We start from the raw sequence: 22,148 nt of genomic DNA, 5'->3' as shown, positions 1-22,148 counted from the left end.
TTCAAATTTCCCAGAATACAGCCTGAGCAACATAGCAAGACCTTGTCTCTAAAAAAATAAAAATAAAAACAAATAGCTGGGCATGGTGCCATGTGCCTATACTCCCAGCTACTCAGGAGGCTGAGGTGGGAGGATCACTTGAACCCAGGAGTTCTAGGAGTTCAAGGCTGCAGTGAGCTATGATTGCATCGCTGTACTCCACCCTGGGCAACAGAGTAAGACCCCATCTCTAAAAAAGCCAAAACAAAACAAAACAAAAAAACTTTTTTGTATAGTTAATTTGAAACAGGAACCAAAGTCCACAGCTTGCATGTGGATGATAAGTCTTTTAAGATTCTCTAATCTATAACAGTTTTCCCACCCTCTTTTTCTTCCCTGCCAGTTATTTATTAGAGAAACCGTATCACTTGTCATGGAGATTGTCTCTCATTCTGGATTTCACTAATTGTATCCTTGAGATGTCATTTAACATGCTCCTCTACCTCCTGTATTTTTTATTAACTGAGAGTTATGTTTAGAAATGTGATTATATTCAGATTTGATTTTTTTGGCAAGAGCACGTAGGTGTACTAGGTTTTTCACCATACTGGGGGCATATCATGTCTGCCTGCCTTCTTAGGTTATAACCTCCCCATCAGCCTTTCACTTAAAGGCTCACTTCTCCCTTCAAATACCGTGCATTTGGCTTCTGACTTTCCTCTCTCCTGGCTACCATTCCTTCTAAGTTCCTTTGCTGGATCCACTGATGATCAAGGCCACTGACGCTCATGCATCATCAACCTACATGCTTTCTATCAAATTCATCATAAAATCATGTTGACCTTCAAAATACCCTTCAAATCTAAGCATTTCTCACCCTCTTCCCCAGAACCTTCCTAGACCAGGGCTTCTCAACCTTGGCGCTACTGATAATTCTTTGATGTGGGGGCTGTACTGTGCATTGTACAGTGTTTAGCAGCATCTCTGGTCTTTACCCGCTTGATGTCAGCACCATCGCTGGTCATCCAGTCATGACAATCAAAAAGGTCTCAAGGCATTGCCAGATGTTCCCAGGGGGGCAAAATCTCACCATGTTGAGAAGCACTGGTCAAGGCCAAACTGACCATCACGTCTTTCACTTGTACTGCTTTAATAACTCTTAACTTGTTTCTCTCCTTCTAATCTCAGCCCCTGACCATGCGCTCTACGTCAAGAGGGTGATCTGTTAAAATTGTAAGTCACATCGCATTAGTTCCTGGGTCAGAATCTTCTAATGGCTTCCCAACATACTCTGAAGAAACTTCATTTGAGTCAAAGTCTAATCTCTTGCTACATCCCAAGGCCCTGGCCTTGGCTACAGCTTCAGTCCCGTTTCTCACCTTTCTTCCAGCCACACTGGCCCCTTGCTTTTCCTAGAACATGCTGAGCAGCTTCCCCCCTTGGCCTTTCCCTCGCCATGTCTTCTGCTCAGCATGTTCTTCCCCCAGACATTTATTAATACTTGGCTCACCCTCTCATCTCACTTTTGTCTCTGCTCAACTGTCATCTTCTTTGTCATTCCCTGACACTCCTGTCTAAAATAGCGTGACAGCTCTCTATTCTCCACCTTGCTTGATTTCTCTTCAGAGCATTTCTCCCTTACATATTATACACCTGTTTTTGTCTGTTTTCTTCATTGTAATATAAGTTCCATAATACCCAACAGCAGATATTTTATAAATTTTGTTTATTTCTGAATTCCCAGTGCCAAGAACAGTTCTTGGCAAACAGTGGGCACCTACTACATATGTATTAAATGAATGAATGAATGAATCAATCAATCAATGAGACTTTTCAGCCAGCACATACCTCTATACTAATTACTGTGTAGTCCAATCTGGAGCAAACAAAATATAATCTGCTACAGCTGGTCTCTGGACAGCAGCTGGTGAGGAGCAAGATGAACCCTGGGGTATGTCACCAGAAGGCCTATTTGCATAACATCCCTCAAGCCTCCTACAGGGAAAAAGGAGATGGGGCTCACAAGCTCCTGGGATACTGGGATTTACAACCAGTGCAAAGAGCACTGAAATTACTATTTCAATATGGGGAGAAAAGTTTGAACAGATGGCACAAAACTTACCCAAGGTGGGACAGAAGCAAAAGACATGTGTCTCAGCTTGGGCTCTGGCCAATGATTGGCAAAGGATGCTTTTTGATACTAATGGTGACCTGGTTCCTGAAGCAACCCTTTGGGGCATTTCAATGGAAAAAATAGTTAAGTTTAGGCTTCAGTAGAGCTTAAAGGATTTTTAATCACTGGTTTAAAGGAAAGACATTGTGAACATCTCTTGGGAGTAAAGGCAGCAGCAGGCATGAGCACCACAAAAGAGAGGCATGCAGGGAACCAGGCCCCCCAAGAGGATGGCTTTACCACAAGAAGCCAAAGCTGCAGACACCAGCATGGGGACCACCAGCAATGAACTCATGGGAAACAGCAGCAGCCGAGGATCGATACCCACCAGGGACCCCCAGAGAAAGAAATTTCTGAGGGCCTTTGCCTCCAGGAATCACTGCTGGGTGAGCAAGCATTCACCACCCCTTCTGTCTGCCCAAGGCAGGGGGGTCCTGGGAAATTTGCAATTGAGAAACCAGAAATCCAAATTATCCTTGGAAAAGCCACATGTCTTGGAAGGGATGACACTTGCTGAACTTCAACTCTGTAATTTAGGCTTTAGTTAGTGGTCTTCTGTTCATTCAGAGTATATATATTGTTCCCGGAGGCTACTGTGATCAAAGAAGGGAAGATCCATTTATGGATGTGCTGTGGGTTCCATGACGCTGTGGGCCCAGGAACCCTTCCCGTGAGGGACTGCCTGTGACCCTTCCCCATGAAAGTCCTACCTCTCCCTACAGAGCCGTCAGTACTGACTTAGCTGAATTCCTCTTGGAAGTCTAAAGACAGAGATCTTGTAACTATGGGACAGAGTAGCTGTTGGCAAGAGGATCAACAAGGAGATCTGGATTGTAGTGCCCATGAATAATAACAGCTAATACTTATTAAGCACTTACTGTATGCCAGGCATTTGCTACCTGTTTTACATATATTTCGTCATTTAAACTTTAAACCACTCCTATAGAGGTAGGTAATACTATTATTATCTGTTTTTTCTTTCTTTCTTTTTTTTTTTTAGTGGTTCAAGTCTCAGGGAGTTTAGATAACTTTCCTGAGCTCACACAGTAGGGATGAGGTGAAGTCTGAATCACTATCCTCCACTACTCTCTCTTTTATTGGAGTGGGTGGTCTCTCTTTTCAAAAGAGGCATCCTGCTGCCCTTTCATGCTTGGAGGTGAGAAAGTGGCTCAGAAGTTAGCTGAACAGACCTGGGATCGCTGGATGAGGTCAGAGCAAGGCTACTGCTGCCTGTGTCTTGTGGATAACAGTGAAAGCAATACTCAGAAAACAGTCCCAGTTGTGGTAACCCAAAGACGTACTATGCAGATGCCCCTTCAAATAAAGACATTGTCCCAGCTGTAAGCTCCTTCAGGGTTTGCATCAGTTGCAGAGAGCTGCCTTGTTCAAGATCTTGCTCTTCCCAGGGTAGTAAACACCTAGTGAGTGATGGCAACAGAGGTATTACAGCCCAGACGCTTCACGCCATTTCAACCCAGCACGGGGTAACTGATCGCTGAAGCTTCATCAGGCCTGCATTGAAGTTTGACATTTTTTTCTGTCCAATCCTTCTTCTGCCACCCTTCCTGCCACAGGAGTGGGTCTCTGATAACTACCTTGCATCCCAAACTCTGTCTCGATACCTGCTTCTAGAAAACCCAATCTGCAAAACCTGGGCAGCAGCTCCTGGCTGCCTCACCTGCTTATCCAAACTCACCTGGTTATGCAAAGAAGACTCTTGGTCTCTCCATGGACAAGGCTAACCCTGCCTCCCAACTTTTTCAGTCCCATGGATCCCATGAACTTATAGTATTTGGGCAGCTCACTGAAGGAAATGAAGGAGGCTCCTGGGGGCTAGGAGGACAGGTCCAGAGTCTTGAACCTGTTGTCCTGTGGGCTAAAGGACACCCTGAGCACATTCAGGACATGCTGGTTGGGAAGCTCCGGGCCAACTCAAAGATCCTAATGCTCTAAAGAGGAAGAGGGTGGCTTTAAGAAAGTCCTATATGTATACATACTCACTAACTGGGCTCGATTATGTGGACTAAAGAATTAATCATAAAGGGAAAAATTATAATACTTTTGATAGAAAAATATCTTTATGACCTCAGGATAGGAAAGTATCCCTTAAATAAAACACACAAAAGAGAAAACCACAAAGGAGAAGATTGATGTGTATCTACATAAAAATTAAGAACTTCTATTCAGCAAACGACATCACAAAGAAACTAAAAAGACAAACTATAAACTATAAGAAGATATTAGCATTAATATAATATTAGCAGAGTATTCATATTCAGAATATTTATAAGGAATTTCAATGAATCAGTAAGAAAAAAATCAAGCAATTCAGTAGAAAAATGATCAGAAGACATGAACAGACATTTCACAGAAAACAGAAATGGCCATAAATGCATGGAAAGATATTCAGTCTTATTAGTAACCAAGGAAATACAAATGTCCATCTATAAGGAAAAACGAATACGCTATAGCTACTAATATCAACATAGATGAATCTTAAAAGTCCAATGTTAGTGAACAAAACAAATTACAGAAAAATGTATGTTTGATTCCATTTATATAAATATGCTTGATTTCATTTTCAAAAACAGGAAAAACTAAATACATAAGACAAAACTATAAAGAATAACAAAGAACAGTTAACATAAAATTCAGAATATGTTTTTGGGGAGGCAAGCAGTTGCATGGAGGGTCACTAAAGATCCTGATAATATTCTATTTCAGGGGTTGACAGCCCATATTTACCACCTTTTTTGTATAGCCTGTGAGCTAAGAGAGTTTTTACATTTATTAATTTTTTAAATTTTTTTATTTTTTGAAGCAGGATCTCACTCTGTCACTTAGGCTGGAGTGCAGTGGCCTGAACATAGCTTACTGCAGCCTCTAACTTCTGGGCTCAAGCAATCCTCCTGCCTCAGCTTCCTGATATTTTTTTAATGGTGGAGAAAAAAATTAAAAGAAGAAGAGTATTTTGTGATGTGAGAGGTGTATGAAATTCAAAATTTCAGTGTCCATAAATGAAGCTTTACTGGAATAGAGCCATGTCTATTTGTTTACATACCATCAATCCCCCTTTGAACTCACCTCCCAATATACACAGCCACTCCTTGCCCCTGCTGGAAGACAATTTTCCACGTGTCTCTTGTGTTTCTGGATGTCTTATGAGCAGAAGTGCTGACTGCCTTTGTTCAGGACTATCTTTTTAAGGATGTTTGCATAGCAAGAAGCCTTGGAAGACAAAGATAGTATTTTCTTCCAGAGCAAAAGGCAGGCATGCTCACTGCCTGTTTATCAATGTTTCGGGTTCCCTAATCTCAGGCTTCCTCTTCTTTAACAGAACCCACCACATGGGCACATACTATCTGGCCCTCTTTATATCATCCTGTGCAAATTGGGAATCAGAGAACCAGTTCAAGAAAATACCGATACTCTGGCTACTGTTATTACTGTAACAAACTGTCCTTTATTTCTGACCCAGCAGTCTGGTGTCTTCCAGCATCCATAAAAACATGGCAGGGTAAAATCTCAGACCATTCACACTTCTTGACACCCAGCCCCTACGGTCACAGATGAGTGAAGTGAGGCCCAGAGAAGGGAAGTGACCGGAGCAAGGTTACTCCACTGAGGGGCAGCAGCACTAGTACAAGGTCTCATGTTTTCCTGACCCCCTGTCCTATCTCATTCTCTGCCTCCGGCAGCTTCTCGGGACCTCTCCAGGCCTCCAAAGGACTTAGGACTCCACCTTGCTTCCCTTTGGGCCTCCCAGACATTTGGTTCTTACCTTTCACACTACATTTGAAGGTTTGACTGACCACTCCAGTATTATTCTCCTTCTCCGCCGGCCACTGATACACGTAGACTGTGGTTCTGGAAGACCCGGCATCCAGCACGATTCCATACTGGATAAAAAGGGGAAGGAAGAGTCAGAAGTGGGCTGGGCCCCTCTGAGGACTCCTTTCCCAGTGGGCACTGAGAGTCCTGAATACCTTAATCCACACTGCTTCGCTCAGGTTGGGGCTGACCAAGAAGAGAGAACTATTTTCTCCAAACCAATTTTGTCTCCGTGGACTGTGAGGGAGGAGGTTGAGGTGAGGCAGGGCAGGTTCTAGGGCAGGTTCTCACTCTTGGCTGTGCATTAACATCACCTGGAGAGCTTCAAAAACTCCCAATGCCAAGGGTTCACCCCAGACCTATTAAATCAGAATCTCTGAGAGTGGACCCAGGCATCGACAGTTTTTAAAGCTCCCAGGTGATTCTAATATGCAGCGGAGGCTGAGAATTGTACTCCATGGATCTTGCATACAAAGACCTCATCCCAACCTCTGAGGTGAGGACAGGAGCCACTGGGGTCCCAGGAGGGAAATGAATGCTCAGTCAGCTGGATGCCCTCTGGTCTCCACACTTGTAGGTTTATAGCCTGGGAATAAACGGCCAAAAAAACTACAGGAAGAAACTGTAGGAAGTTCTCACAGGGTTAGAGACATGTTAATAACTGTATCAGCCCTCAGAATTAAAGTATTCATAATTAGGGAGAAAAAAACAAAATACAAAATAATATCAACATATTGCTCCCACTTTAGTAATATGCACGTGAACAAACAGACGGGCAGGTGTTGCTGGGCAGTGCTGGGGCTCGCTGTGCACAGGAGAGCAGGCTGGGAGTCCTGGACCATCTTGCCTAGCTTGAGGCAGGTACCAGGGAGCTTCACCTGAAGGTTTGGCCCAGCCCAGCTCCTGCACCAAATCAGACCAGGGTTTAGCAGCCTATGGAAATTGGAATTAGTGATGCTGATCTAAGCCCAGTGTCCAATTATTAGAGTCATCCCAGGGCATCCAGAGGCCTTCAGGGTAGCAGCCTTTCCCCCATCCCACTGCTTCCATGGAAGAAGATGAAGTTGGATCTGTAGGTAGGCTGATTCAGATGGATTCTTGATTTTACAATGCTGGGTAAGATGCCTAATCTCTCCGAGTCCCCTCATTTCACAGAACTTACTTTCAGAAGCAAATAGGAGATCATACGCCTGATGCTTAGTGGCTGCTCAATAAATATAGTCTATTATCAAATATAAAAAAGCCTGCCTAGAAAAATAAAGAAAATTACAAAACAAGAAAAAGAGAAAAGTAAATAATACCCCTCGAATCCAAATATTTATTTTAACCCCTTGTTATATATCTTTTTATACATATGTGTTTAGATACATATTTTTAAATCAACATGGGCTCATATCGTACATAGTTTTTTTTGCCATGCTCTTTTCTTTTTCTTTTTTTTCAGACAGAGTCTTGCTCTGTTGCCCAGTCTGGAGTGCAGTGGCGTCATCATAGCTCACTGCAAACTCAGACTCCTGGACTCAAGTGATCCTCCTGCCTCAGCCTCCTGAGTAGCTGGGACAACAAGCATGGGCCACCATGCCTGGCTAATTTTTTTTCTATTTTTTCTAGAGACAGTGCTATGTCACTCAGGCTGCTCTTGAACTCCTGGTCTCAAGTAATCCTGTTGCCTTGGCCTCCCAAAGTGCTAGGATTACAGGCATGAGCCACTGCACCCAGCCTGCAATGCTCTTTTCTTAACAGTATGTCATTTCTCCCTGCCAGTAGAAATATCAACATTTTCATACATTCATAAAATCCTGTGAGATACAGAATAATTTATTCAACCAATTGCCCGATTCTAAACATTTAGGAGATTTCCAACATCCTACTACCTATATTACAAATGCTTGTTTCATTTGAAATGGGACCAAATAAAAAAAGTTGCTCCAGCTTCTGCATCATAGCGTCTCCTTTATATTGAAATAGAATATCCTGTGTATGCTGGCATTTGAACTCGGATGGCCTCTTAATCTCAGCCCTTCAGTCTGATGAATGTTGATGGGGATCCTGACATGACATCCCTCTGCGCAAACAAGGGTGGCATTGTTCGCTATCTGTCCCAGGCAGAGACTCACAGTGAGATTAAAGCGCAGGTTGAAACCGAAGGCAAGAAGGAAGCCAGGCACTAAGGACGTCCGGGCCTCCAGATTCTCAGTCTTCTTTCTCTCCTCCCTCCTGCTGACCCAAGCACCACCACTCCCACCAGCCCTGTCGTACCTGGTGCCGACCCGTGCAACAAGAGAGAGAGAAGAAGACGGTATCGCCTGCCTTTCGCTAAACCTTTATTCCAACCTTTCACAAAGGATGTGTGTTTTCCCTGTGTAAGAAGCCCAGGGCTGCTGGGCCAAGATCAGCAGGAAGGAAGAGTATCCATTCTCGCCTGTAACTCTGACTGGGATCCAGCTTTCACCAGGGTCTGGAGCAGCCAGCTTTGCTCGCTGAGCCTGGAGAAGTGGCTGCCTCTCCAGCACCTGCCGAAGTGCTGACGGGGGCCAACCTATTTCTGACTAACACGATCTAGCCCCACCATCATTCGCTGATGTTTCCAAAAGCGGAAAAATTGGTTTTTAACCAGTGTTGAGAACTTATTTGCCTAAATCAGTGGAACTTAATGTGGTTTCATTGGGGAAGGGGGTATGGGAATGAATTATTTTCAGTTCAGCTAGGGAGGTGGTGTTTGGATAAAAAGTAATTAGTAACCCTCTGTCTAACGCAGTGTCAGAAAAAAGGCATGGCTTGAATGTGGATCTGAAGACACACTCAGTGGGTTAACTGAAAGGAAACAGCCTTCAGTACTAAACTCCCTGGTCCAACACTTAAGGACCGTATGATCTGCCAAAAGCAAGAGCAAAGTCATAAGGTCAGCTTTCTTAGATTTGTTATTATTATCACTATTTCTATAATAATAAGACTACTAGTAAGCAGTATTAAACATTACTGAGCACTTATGTTAGGTACTGCACAAAGTGCTTTAATAAATGTTTTTGTTTTGTTTTGTTTTGTTTTTTGAGACAGAGTCTCGCTCTGTTGCCCTGGGTGGAGTGCAGTGATGTCAGCCTACCTCACAGCAACCTCAAACTCCTGGGCTCAAGCGATCCTCCCGCTTCAACCTCCAGAGTAGCTGGGACTACAGGTGTGCACCGCCACACCCAGCTAATTTTTTGTATTTTTAGTAGAGATGGGGTCTCACTCTTGCTTAGGCTGGTCTTGAACTCCTGATCTCAAGTGATCCTCCCACCTCGGCCTCCCAGAGTGCTAGGAATACAGGCCACTGCATCCAGCCCTTTAATAAGTGTTATTGGCTTTATAAAGGCAGATGTTGTCATCATTCCCATTTGACATGTGGGGAAACTGAGGCTCGTAAAGCTAAGTAAATGCTCAAGATCACGGACCTGGGAATAAAGCATGGGCTTAACTGACTCTAAAACCTGTACTCACAGCCACCATTCCTTCACTGAGCCCCAAGGAAACCAAGTCTAATGGGATGATTGTTCAGTATTATGGTGCCTGATATGGTATTACAGACTTCCTTTGTTTAGGCAGAAAGTTCCTTGAAAGCACACTCTTAGTTAAGTGGTGTGCAGAACTGGGTGGAGGAGAGGAGGACCAATTTGTATAAGGAGACTGAGGCTTTCTGAAAAAGAAGAAACCAATTATCCAACTCTTGATCTCCAAGGGATAGACCAGGGTGGGCCACAAGGCACTAGAAATCCAGGCTGATGAGCAAGGCCCAATGAGGATTAGAAGGGAATGGCTTCAACACAGACTGGCCCAGTGGTTGTACTTTGGAGAGTACTGGCTGAACGTGGGAGTATAGACTAAAACGGCCTGTAATGTGGCACCCAGCGTGGGGAACTAATGTGGCCTGTGTCCCTGAAATGTTAAGATTGTGCAGGACCCATCTTCGACAGTGACATCAGGTGGCTGCAAGAGGCAATGGCAATGGTCTTTGGTCTGAGATGCTCCAAGGCTCTTGGATGTTTATGATGGGGGTGGGGAGGGTGAAGACTCAAATGGAAGATATTGGACTTAATGAGAGAAAAGCAGGTGGGGGCCTGAGTGAAAAGTAAGAGTGATGGCATCATGCTTACTCTTCAAGCTTGTGGAGCAGGTTAGACCAGTAACGCAAGAGACTGGGGACATTTTCGCCCCTTGACTGAGTTTTAATAGTTCTGCTCTTAAACCGACATAAACCAAGTTTAGGCAAGCCAAGACTGGATCTATTAGCCAAATATCACCGCCTTGCATGAGGGTCTCATGTAACATTCCAGGGCCCTCCAGACAGGCTGATGTGGAGCTGGCCCCTCAGAACCAACCGTCAGCTGCACAAAGGCAAAACAGGGCTTTTGGTACAAAAAACATAAACATGACAAACAATTCAAAAGCCGTCATATTCATTCAACTTCACCCCCAGCACACACTGCAAAACAAAAGGAAAGAGTCTCTCAATATCCCGAGAAAAACTATATGTGGAACTCTCTCTTCTAACACTGTCATTCTGTTTCTGGTTCAACTGGCTCAGAACATCTGTGTTTTCTTACATTTAATCCACCCAATTAAACAGAATAGAACTTCTGAGTCAATCTTCCTACGTTATACAAATTTCTGTCCCCTGCAACTGTAACTACGGTCTGATAGCAAGATTCTGAAGAGATTTAAAATCTCTTTGAACTGATACGGTATTGCAGACTTCCTTTGTTTAGACAGAAAGTTCCTTGAAAGCACACTCGAACTATTAATATCTGCTAATTGGTGGAGGGTATGTCTTCTGGTTCCTTCAAACCCTGGCTTAAGGCTACTATTCTCTGCTATTTTCTTTCCTTTAGACCAGCTTTGCTATTCTCAGTGTATATAACCACAAGAAGCTCTTTGCCCTTTCTGTTTCTCTGTTTTGTCATCTGCAAAATGGGGATAATGACAATAGTATTTACATGGAACAGTCACTGATGACTACGGTCTGATAGCAAGGTCTTGCCACTGTAGTGTGTAACCATCCACCTTCCACCTGCCTGCAGGCTTCTCTAGTGGCCTGGGCCCACCCAAGCCCACAGTATGCCAGAAATACCAGAGAGTCTACATCGCCCAGGAAGCAGACTTTCAACCAAATGACTGCCGGAAGGACGCATACGCCCTTGAGTAGGACAGCTGTGAGGCAGGTTTCCATAGGCCCCTTGATATGGGATGATGCTAAGGTGAATCCTGCACTGGCTCCCGAGGTCCCCAGCAGGACTGAGCCCCAGCTGCTCACAGCGCTACTCCCTGTCTGCTGCCTGACCTCCTCTCACTTCTCCATTCCCCTGCCCGCGCTTCCTGGCATCATCCCAGGATGATCTGCTCGCACTCACATCTTTGACTAAGGGAACCCAACCTAAGACAGTGGCATTAAACATGTGTGGTGCCCAGTGGTGCCCTCCACACTGCCTGGGGATCTCTACTCTACTCACTTCACCCTTCAGTCTTCCCATCCAATTCCTCCATGTCCTCCAGCATGAACAGGGGACTTAACCTCTCACTTCCAGAATAAGTAGAAGCTATCAGCTGCTAACTGCCGTAACTGGCCCATCCCTAGCATTCGCGGGAACTGAGACAAAATTTTATAAATAGAAGCTTTTATCCTGCCCCGTCTCCCCAAATCCATTCTCTTTCCACCCCTAGCAAATCCAGAGGGCCCTACGGACCTGTGTGTGGACAGCTCGTGTCAACATCCACGCTCTGTCTATGGCCCTGCAAGCAGCTGCTTCTTGGCCACCCCTCAGACCACTGGTGAGGTCCACCCTCAGGAGGTCCACAAAGACCCTAGATTCTGAGGTCCCTGGCACCACGGTATGTTCTAGAAGGGGGAATATGGGCTCTGTGGGTAGGCACATTTCTTTGTGTCATAGAGAGAGATGAAGCTGGAGTGCAGCTAGAGCTGGTCCTTCTGAAATGTCGGGCCCAGGACAGGGGCCCCAGTTACTGGGGTCTAAGGGTGGTACTAGCCTAACTGTCCTCCCCCTATTCCACAAACATTCCTGCATCTGCATCCATTCTCCCCACCTTCCCTCCCGTACAAAGCAGGACATGCTCTCCCATCAGAGGCCAATCTCTCCCTCTGGAGTCTCCATTCAGAACTCAGGATTGCAGAGAAGTGGGTGGCTATGAAGAGCACCCTGGCCTTGGGAACAGAAGAGACCAGGTTTCAGGTCTGGTCTTGCCACTCACTGGCAAAGTGGTGGCCACAGTGCTTGCTTCACCTACCTTCTACGGTTTGCACAAGAGCTAAATGGGATGGATCAGGGAAGAGTGCCCACTAAACTAAAAAGCACTATGCAAAGTGGAAAGAGGTATCACTCTCAGTTGCAGTCCCAATTTTATATACAGGAGTTTACAGAAGAAGGCAGTGCCTGGAGCATGGGAAAACAGCTTCTCTAGGCCTCAGCTGATGTCTTTGGACAACCAGATAATTTGTTTTCCTCTCATCATTGGACAGTTGCATAAGGGTCCCCCGCTTTTTATTCATGTTATTCATGAGGGTGAGATTCTTAAGTAGACTATTCTGTCAAGGAACCAAATACTGTTATCGAAAGTATATTTTCCTCTAATCCTTGAGGAAAGTAGCCTCAGAATGTTACACCAAACCCATTCACAGAGCAGGTGATATATTTTATTTAAAAATAATCTTAGTTAAGTAAAAAGAAATCAGTAGTATACTATGCTTCTTTTAAAATCTTCTATGTATTTCTAATATAGCCTTTGAATAGTCACTAACAGCAGGAAGATACAGAAAGGACTTGTGAGGTCAAGTGTAAATGCTAAATGAGATTCAAATAACACAGCTGAGTTACTTGATCCCTATGGCCTCCAGCTAAGAAGGGTTTGTACATTTTTAATGAGCCAAAAAATAAAGAAGAGTATGCAACAGAGACTATAAGTGGGCCTCAAAGCCTAAAATATGTACTATTTGGCTCTTTACAGGAAACGTTTGCTGACCCCGTACTCAAAATGATTGAAGGACTCACTGACTCTTCACTTTTCATTTGTCAGCCCCTCATGGTCTCACCGCCCATCTCCAAGGGCATCCTCAGAGCTAAGGCTGGGTTGGTGTGTTATGATTCTCAGCCTAACAGGATCATCTAGGAGGCCATTTGGGGATGGGCTTAGCAAAAGCTAAGAGAGACCTGTGGGCCTAAGAACAAGGACCTGGGTAATTTTCGAGTCAGAGGGTTGACGGGATCATGGCACGCATGCTAGACCCAAGAGAGGCAGCACAAATACAGCTCCAGGAGACCTTCTCAAGTCCTTGAGTTTTCATTCACCCAGGCAGGGCCAGAAGAGAAGCCTGGGTCTCCTGGTCTTTACTCATGATCAGAGTTGTGGCGTGGTCTGGGGGAATGGCTAAAATGGTAAAAATGGAAACTACACTGACTGGTAAATCTTTGGTAGCCATCTGTAATTCTTAGCTACAAATTTTAGCTTTGGTTTCCACCATCAGAAGTCAAAGCAAGACTACACTGGAGAAGGTGTCACCACCCTCAATCTGTAGCCTCAAACATCACAAACCCAGCGTGTCCACACCTTGTCCTTTAGGTCTTACCCCACCTTCTCCTGGCTCCAGCCAGAGGCAGGGGGAAAGGGTTTTTTTTTCTCCTCTAAATTACGGTTTTAGAATAATTGGTGTCATAGCCCATTTCTTCCTTTTGACACCAATTCCGTCACACTTACCTTCAGTCCTGGAGGGAGGACCTCTTGCTTATGGATCTGGATGAGTGTGATGCTCACGAGCACCACAACACTCACCAGCAAGAACACCAAGGCGATGATGGCTGGAGTGCGGCAGAGGGCCTTGAAGCCTAAAATGAGAAGACCCAGAAGACGTGTGAGGGAAAAGGAGCAACCAGGCATCAGTCTTCTTTGTACAATTCACAGACTGGGCCCATCATTGTGTGCAAAACCCACTTTCTCTGGCTTTAGTGAGACCCTGCACTTGAAGGAACAGTAGCAATTGGGTTCCAATATCCATTTATTCTTCCTCCAAAATTGTGGACTAAAACTGCAGGGAGGGTATGCATGACCTAGTTTCCTGATATTTCCCAAAGTGTATTATACATATTGCTGGTCATCCCTAAGATGAATTATAATAACATTTGGAGAGTCAAAAAATCCGGGCTTTCTATTAAAGCAGGTGATATATTTTATTTAAAAATAATCTTAGTTAAGTAAAAAGAAATTAGTACTATATTATACTGAAATGATTCCATTTATGTGAAGTTCTGAAACAGGTAGGTAACAGAAAGTGGGCCAGTGATTTCCTGGGTGTTTGGGGCAGGAATTCACTGGGAAGAAACATATGGGCACTTTCTAGGAGTAAAGGAAATACTCTATAGCCAATACTCTATAGGTACCGGTCCATGGCCTGTTAGGAAATGGGTTAGGAAGTGGGCCACGCATCACTGCCTGAGCTCTGCACCACTACCCCCCAACCCATGACACCCCCTTAATCCCCGGCCCGTGGAAAAATTGTCTTCCATGAAACCGGTCTGTGGTGTCAAAAACGTTGGGGACCCCTGCTCTATAGGACTGTGGAGTATACTGATGTGCACATTTGACAAACTCATCAACCTTTCAAAGTCCTTTGGGGAAAACTTGAAAATCAAAGTAAACCAGCTCCTTAGGCACAATTTCCCTTAAAAAAAGATTCTTATAAATTGCTCTCATTATCCTAAAAAATATACCTTTGGAAGGCAAGAACACACAACTTAGGGACACAACTTAAGATCTATCCATTTCACTGAATATAAATTATATCTATTTCTTTCAAAAAAAGATAAAAAGACATGCAATTAAAATATTTACTAGATAATAGTATTGGTAGAACTATTAGGGCATAAACATAAATGGCATCTGAATGGCTGAAGTATGATAAACACTAATAGAAAGATCACTGGATTCAGAGAATCCCAGTATGTTTCCCATCAAATGGCTATTTAAATGTAAATTAATTAAAATTAAATAAAATACTCACCCCCTCAATCTCACTAGCCACATTTCAAGTGTTCAATAACCAATGTAGGCTAGTGGCTCCCATATTGAACATTGCAGCTATAGAACATTTCCATCATTATAGAAAGTTCTATTGAACAGCAATGGGGCACATCCTGCTCTATTCCAGAACATTTATTCTTAGATCATCATAATCTATGCTTGACCCCTTCATTATTTCTATAAGACATTTTCCTAGAAGAAAAAAAGGGTACATACATTCTACCATGATAGAATGAGATTCACTCCCAATATCCAATCCGATCACAATAGTCACTACGTGAGGAGGGCAGGCGTGCAGTGGGTCTCAATGGCTCAGAACAGCCAACTCTTCTGCCCCATCTGACTCCCCTGCAGTGTAGATGCAGTCACAGACACTTCCTGATGTCAAAGTCATCACTTAACACCTTAATTTTCCTACCTTGTCATTAAGCGTGTAAACTGCTATAGCATCAATGGAGGGAAATTTGTCAATCTTTATCAAACTTGCAAATGAACATACCATCTGACTCACAATCCCACTTCTGGGAATTTATCCCACACAACTAACCTCACAGGTATAAAATGACATATACACAAGGTTACTCATTGCAGAATCATTTGTAATAGCAACTGGAGGGGGAGCCAACTACGTTGGAGTTGACCTTCAGAGCATCTGATCGGGTCGTAGATGACTTTTCTGTGAGTCCAGATAAAAGCACATGAACTAGCCAGGAAACAGTTAATCCACAGAGGCAAACTTTTTAATCAGCTTTCAAGGAATGTATATGTCAATGTTTGTGATAGAGGTTTAAGGGTTTTTTCCCCTAACAAGACATGGTGGAGATTTAATCTGCCAAGCTAAACTTGTCCTTTGAAAGGAAGGTAACATGTTAGTCTGTATGTGTGATGTTACAGTATCTGTGTTAACATTTCAAAGTGTTGTGGGGAAAACCTGGAAATCAAAGTAAACCAGCTCCTTAAGTACAATTTATCTTTACCCAAAAAAAATAAAATTCATATAAATTGCTCTTACTATTCTGAAATCATATCCTTTTAGAAGACAAGAATATCCAATTTAGGGGCATGACTAAAGAACGTCTATCCACAGGGTAGGGGGTTGTGATATGTAAGCAGTTTCCTAACCACAGCCACGTGGCTGGCCTCCTAAGTCCTCTGTGTTTCAGCAGTTTTCAAGTAAAAAGCTATGATTACCTTAAGCAAACCCTTGCCCCAGCAGAAAACCTTATTACAAAGCAAAATTGACTAGACCAGGTTTCACTCATTTAGGAAATACAGCCTAGAGCTGTGCTGTCATTAGGGCTGGACAAACACTATAATTGCAAGGTGCCTACCTGAGCATGGAGAGGCCAGAGCCTTCTGGGCTTCCACATGAGCAACTCCAAAAAGTGCTCCAGAGGCAGGTGAGGCAAGCTTAGAATTGTGTGTTTGTGTGTGTGTGTGTGAGAACATTCCACGCTCATGCCTACAGTATCAGCCATAACAACACTGACCCATGGTGGGAGGTTGGGGGTGTTGTGGGCACTGTGCCAGCAAAAACATTTGGATGGAAATACAGGAAAAAATCCAAGTACTTTGTAATTCATCACAAAATCAACAATACAGTATTCTAAAACAAATCATACATACAGCTAGGTAAGGGAAACCACAAAGGCCAAATTAATGGATTATACAAACCGGAAAAACCATTTAAGCGAAACATGCATGTTAGTCCTTGTTTTGTGTGGCTTTGATGCAAAGCATTACTTTTATCTGAGGAATGCCGGTGGCAAAGCCACAGTGAGCGACTTTGTCTCAAACCTATGAGGTTAAACAGTCATTTGTAGGGGGACATGGATGAAAAACTGTGGGCTGAAGCTGGAATTCTCCTCTGATTTGACTTAAAAAAAAAAAAAAAACACCTTGCTGCTTGCTGAGAGATACAAACCTGCTTGCTCATATGGTTGGCGGGTCAGCACGGTGAACATCTTGTCTCCCAGCTGCAAGAGAGAATGTAGAATGTCAATATGTCCACGGCCCCTGATTTCAGAAGTTCAAAAAACTTGCACTGGTTAAAACATTAGCCCACTTCAATTCCTCCAAATCAAAACCTCGTCCTGGGAAAGGTGAGCCCAAACCCAGAACTTCAGAGAAAGAATCAAAGCTGAAGCTTAAATTCTCCTGTCATCTCCCCAGTGCAAGGAAAGGAAGAAATATGGGTTTACTGAAAGTTTAAACTGAAAAAAAAAAATGTTATTAAAAGTCTACCTTTTTCTGCAGATTGTACCACCTGAACACATACCCAGCGCAGAACAAATCTTCCTATTATTAACATTCACAGGGCGGAGGCAGGGCTTTTCTTCAAAGCGCACCAGCCAGGAAGGTTTCTGTGTGTGTTCCTGGCCCAGGAGCCTGGAGTCGCCCTTTAAAGACCTGGCAGGGGTATCTTTAGCTGTGGCTGGAAACAATTGCAAAGGGATGTCGGGGCCCCTGGGATCCAGCGTCCCCAGGATTTGGGGGACTCCACTCTGGACTTTGTTTCCACGCAGCCGCAGGCAGCTAAACGCCCAGCGCATCTCCAGTTCCGTGCAGGCGCTGGGTGAAGACGCGCCCACCCCTCGCCGGCATGAGAGGGACCACCTCCCGGCCGCCCGAGGATTTGGGGCTCGCGTCCTTCAGTCCCTTCCTCCGGCCCTCTGGGGAAATCTGATTCGATTTTCTTCCCACCGAGTTCTCAGCCTCATGCAGCCCCCAGGTCCCCCAGAGGCTCGGGCGCCTGGTCCCCTGTCCTTACCTGCGCGGCCGACTGGGAGAAGACGACTAGCGCTGCCGCAGTGGCCGCCTGCGGCCAGCCCGCAGGAGGTGTCGGCAGAGACCAGGGAGGCGGCGCGGGGCGGGGCGGGGGCGGTGCAGCCTCCGCTTGGGACCGCCCCCTCGGTGTCACCGCCAAGTACCTCTGCACCTCTTTCTCTTCTAGTTCCTCCCACCTTCACGCCCAGCCTTTGGTGGGAGGGCAAGACAGAAGGCGAGCACCTCCTGCCCGAAGACCGCCCCTGCCTGCCCGGAGGAGCCACTGTCCCCCTCCAGGTTCAAGCCAAATAGCACTTCATCTCCCTTCTAGTTCCCTCCACCCTCACCTTACCCCGAAGTAGGAGAGGAGGGAGTGAGGCCTTGACCGGGAATCCTGCAGGACCCTACGTGGGTGAGGGGGTGAGGGGAGAAAGGGGATGTCCACTGCCTTCCTCTCTCTTCCGTCTGTGTCAAGGCCAAGAACCTTTTGATTTCTCTTCTAGTTTCCTTCACTGTCACCCCAGCGCTAGATGGAGGGAAAATGAGTCAGGGCTAGGCAGGGACTGGGCACTCCATGGGCGTGCATGACCTCATTCGGTGGTGGACCCTGCGCCCTGTCTCTCTGTCGGGGTGGAATGGAGTCAAACACCTGTAATGTTGGGGGGTGAGGCCAGTAGGCAGGCTGGTCCCTAAGTCACTTGGGCCTGGAGCACAAAGTAATGCAGAGACATTCCCTCATATTTAGCAGAACTACCTTGGCTGTGCCCAGGGACATTCTCACTGCTTACTGATCAATGCTCTCCGCTATAGTTTTCCATGGGTGTCATTAGGCCAAAATTCAGACAAATACAGCCTGGAAGAGGCCAAAGATGACAAAAATGCAGCCTGAGGACTGCAGTGATCCAAATACCCCAGGAGTCTGCTTCTAATGCTGCAGCAGGCAGCCTCCTCACCCTTCTGAGTGACCCCAGGGACCGTTGGAATGATCCCAGCAAGAGGCCTAAGTGAGTTCTGTTGGACCATCCCTCTTTGTGGTTCCTGAATCTCTGGAAGGAAGACCTGAGGACCTGGCTATGTCCTGGACCTGTCTGCTCTTTCCTAGAAATCCACCGGTTTCCCGTACTGTGCAGGTGGGGCCAAAGCCCCTATGAGACAAGAGGTGCTTAAGACAGAAATGCCCCTGCTTTGAGACCTCTGAGCCTGGAGAGGTGGGCCCCAAGCTGGTATGTGTGTGTTTGTGTGTATGTGTAAGAGCACTGTGGTCACCCATGCAGAGTTGGATGGAGATGGGCCCTTGCTGGGGGATTGGTACAGGGTCTGCACTGGGAGTGTCAGACGTTCAGTGAATGCTTGCTGAATTATAAGACTTGTTCTCTTTGAAAGCTATAGGCCAATGAAAGATAAGGCATATAACTGAGAGCTGAGGGTCCTTGTGCACCCAGGGAGCCATAGCCCACAAATGGCTGCTGATGCTGCACCCAGACCTGAGGTCAGTAAGATCAGCTCTGAGAGGTGAATGGCTGACCTTAGCATCCCTAGCGGTTTCCCAGGGACTGGGAAAAGGTTCCCTGGCCTATAGGCCTTGAAACATAGTTGGTGCCAGTGTCTAAAAATAACAGAGATACAGTCCATGCCAGTTTTCCTCTCTGCTTCCTTCCATCTACAGATCTCAAAAGTGTAAGCACCAGCCTCCTTTGAGAGTCCCGTAGTCTCTACCTCTCCTTTGATTGTTCCAAATTTTCCTGGAAACTCTTCTCCAGGCACTGTCCAAACTTCTTTGCAGTTCCCAAACTGTGATAAATTCATTCATTCAAAGCCACTTCCCCATTGAATCCCCACACATAAGAACACACAGACACACAAACACGCATACATAGGCACACAAAATTTTATGGTTTTTCCTGATTATAAAATAATATAGATTTGCCCTACCAGATATCAAAGCATATTACAAAGCTACAGTAATTAAAATAGCCTGGCTTGGACACAGGAATATATCAAAAGATCTAAAGAAGCAAAGAGATAGTCCAATATCAAACTAAAGGATATACAATTTAGTATAAGATAAAGAGAAAGTCGAAAACACATATTATTCAATAACTAGTGTTGAAACTAGTAGTTCATCATTTGGGAAAAAAATCCCAATCACTCATCGCACATGAAAATAGATTTTATGATAGATGGATTAAAAATTTAAATGTACAAAAGAATTAATATCCTAAGAAAATATAAAAGAACATTTTTTTATGATCCTTGGGAAGGAACAGTCTCTTCTAGCATGAGATTAAAGTAGGAAGATAAAGTTAACAAATTTGAATTCATAAAAATGAAAAACTATGGCAAAAAAGATAAATTGTGGGGAAGGAAATATCTGAGAATGTGATAACAAAGAGTTAAAAACTGTGATATATAATGAAGTCCTACAAATATATAGAAAAATATAAATATCTAAAATAGAAAAATGTACAAATGATATGCACTGGTCAATTTACAAAAGAAATAAGAAATGGCCAATAAACATGACAAAGATGCTTAATCTCATTACTTACCCAAAATTGCCAGTTAAAAGTGTGATATCTTTAAACATTTTTAAAAAACTTACAAGTTTTGCAAAGTTTGAAAAGATCGGCAGTGCTTGTGTTGGAGAAAGTGTTGGGGAAACAGGCCTTCTTGAAGCTTCTGATATGTGACTCGTCCTCACACCTTTCTAGGTGATTTTTGCAGGTTTGAGCTCCCTTCCCAGGAGTTTCTCAAGACTCAGTCCTAGGCTCTTTCATTCCTCCTCACTCTGTATTCTCTTCCTAGGGAATCTCATCCATGCCCATGGCTTCTGTTCTTCTCATAGAAGCCTCTCAAATGCAAGGCTCTTGCTTGGGCTTTTCCTTCTGAACTAGGCCTAGAGTGTTGGACTTCTCGTGGGTGTCTGACAGGCATCTCACATCTACCAGGTTTGAAGCTGAGTGCCTTATCTTCCCCCACCAAACTGTCAGCTCCTCAAGCATTTCTCTTCTCAGTGGACAGCACCCCCACTCATCCAGGTGAGCAAGCCAGGAACTTGAGTGTTTTCTTTGATAATCTTTCCCTCATTCCTCATAATCAATCAGTCACTAATTACTGATGATTTTAACCTCTTAATTATCTCTCCAATATGTACTTCTCTGTCTCTACCACCACCGTGGTCTGAGCCTGGTTTTCTCAATATGGGCACTATTGGTATTTCAGGTCAGATAAATTTTGTTGTGGGAGCTGCCCTGTATATTGTAGAATGTTTGTTTAGTAGCATCCCTGACCTTTACCCAGTAGATGCCAGTAACATCCCCCTGTCCCCACACAGTGTGACAACCCAAAATGCCTCCAGACATTGCCAAGTGTCCTCTGAGGGAGAAAATTTCCCTGGTGAGAACTGCTGGTTTAAGATATAACATTCTCTCTCCTGGGTTGGCAACAGTCTGACTAATTTCTCTGTGTCCATTTTCTGCCTTTCTCACCCATTTTTCCCACTGCTACCTACCAGCTCCATCTGTTTAACATAAATCTCAGTGTGTCAAAACCCTCTTTAAAATACTCTTTTTTTTTTATTTCAGCACATTATGGGGGTACAGATGTTTAGGTTACGTGTGTTTCCCTTGGTTCCCCCCCGCCAAGTCTGTGTTTCAAATATGTCCATCCTTCGGGTAGTGCACATTGCACTCCTTGTGTATGCAAATACCCGTCCCCTCCTCCCTCCTCCTGTACTGTCCATTTCTCAGTGCATACAGAATCAAATCCTCCACATGACCTGGAAGATCCTGCAAGGTGTGGTTCCTGTCTCTCTTTCCAATCTCTGTTAGCCCCACGCTGCTTCATCTTCTTTTTTCTTTCTTTCTTTTTTCTTTTTTTGAGACAGGGTCTCACTCTGTTGCCCAGACTGGAGTGCAGTGATGTCATCATAGTTCACTGCAACCTCAAACTCCTGGGCTCAAGCAATTCTTTTGCCTCAGCCTCCCAAGTAACTGGGACCACGAGTGTGCTAATGTTTTTAAAAAAATTTTTGTAGAGATAGAGGTCTCAATATATTGCCCAGACTGGTCTCAAACTCCTGGCCTCAAGTGATCTCCTCCCTCGGCCTCCCAAAGTGCTGGGATTACAGGCTTGAACCCCACACCTGGCCCACCCCCACACTTCTTCTTACTTTAAGCTCTGAGGGCAAACTAGCCTTCTTTCAGTTTTTCAAATGTACCATATTTACTCCCACCACAGGGCATTTGCACAGTATTTCCTTTGCCTGTAGTGTTTGCCCATTTTTTTCTCCTTCCCTAATTTTCTTAGTCACTTCATTGTTACCTCCCTGACCCTC

General features: G+C 44.6%; 1 protein-coding gene across 2 annotated transcripts in view; it reads right to left on the bottom strand.

The window, feature by feature from the left end:
• The window catches only part of ENTPD3 (ectonucleoside triphosphate diphosphohydrolase 3), a 50,396-nt gene extending 33,377 nt beyond the window's left edge, over positions 1 to 17,019 (bottom strand). The window contains exons 1-3 of one of the 2 annotated variants that reach the window (XM_012648531.1): positions 16,971 to 17,019; positions 13,727 to 13,854; positions 5,934 to 6,051 (exon numbers count right to left, since the gene is read on the bottom strand). In XM_012648531.1, the coding sequence (XP_012503985.1) occupies positions 5,934 to 6,051; positions 13,727 to 13,854; positions 16,971 to 17,010 (286 nt within the window). In that variant the 5' untranslated portion in view covers positions 17,011 to 17,019. The remainder of the gene's footprint in view (positions 1 to 5,933; positions 6,052 to 13,726; positions 13,855 to 16,970) is intronic. The other variant, XM_012648463.1, reaches the window with a different exon arrangement.
• Positions 17,020 to 22,148: the final 5,129 nt, after the last annotated feature.

Source organism: Propithecus coquereli, unplaced genomic scaffold (genome assembly GCF_000956105.1).
Source record: "Propithecus coquereli isolate 6110/MARCELLA unplaced genomic scaffold, Pcoq_1.0 Scaffold1, whole genome shotgun sequence".
Classification (NCBI taxonomy): Eukaryota; Metazoa; Chordata; class Mammalia; order Primates; family Indriidae; genus Propithecus; species Propithecus coquereli.
Note: the sequence above shows the minus strand (reverse complement) of the source record. Positions and strands in the feature narration are given on the sequence as shown.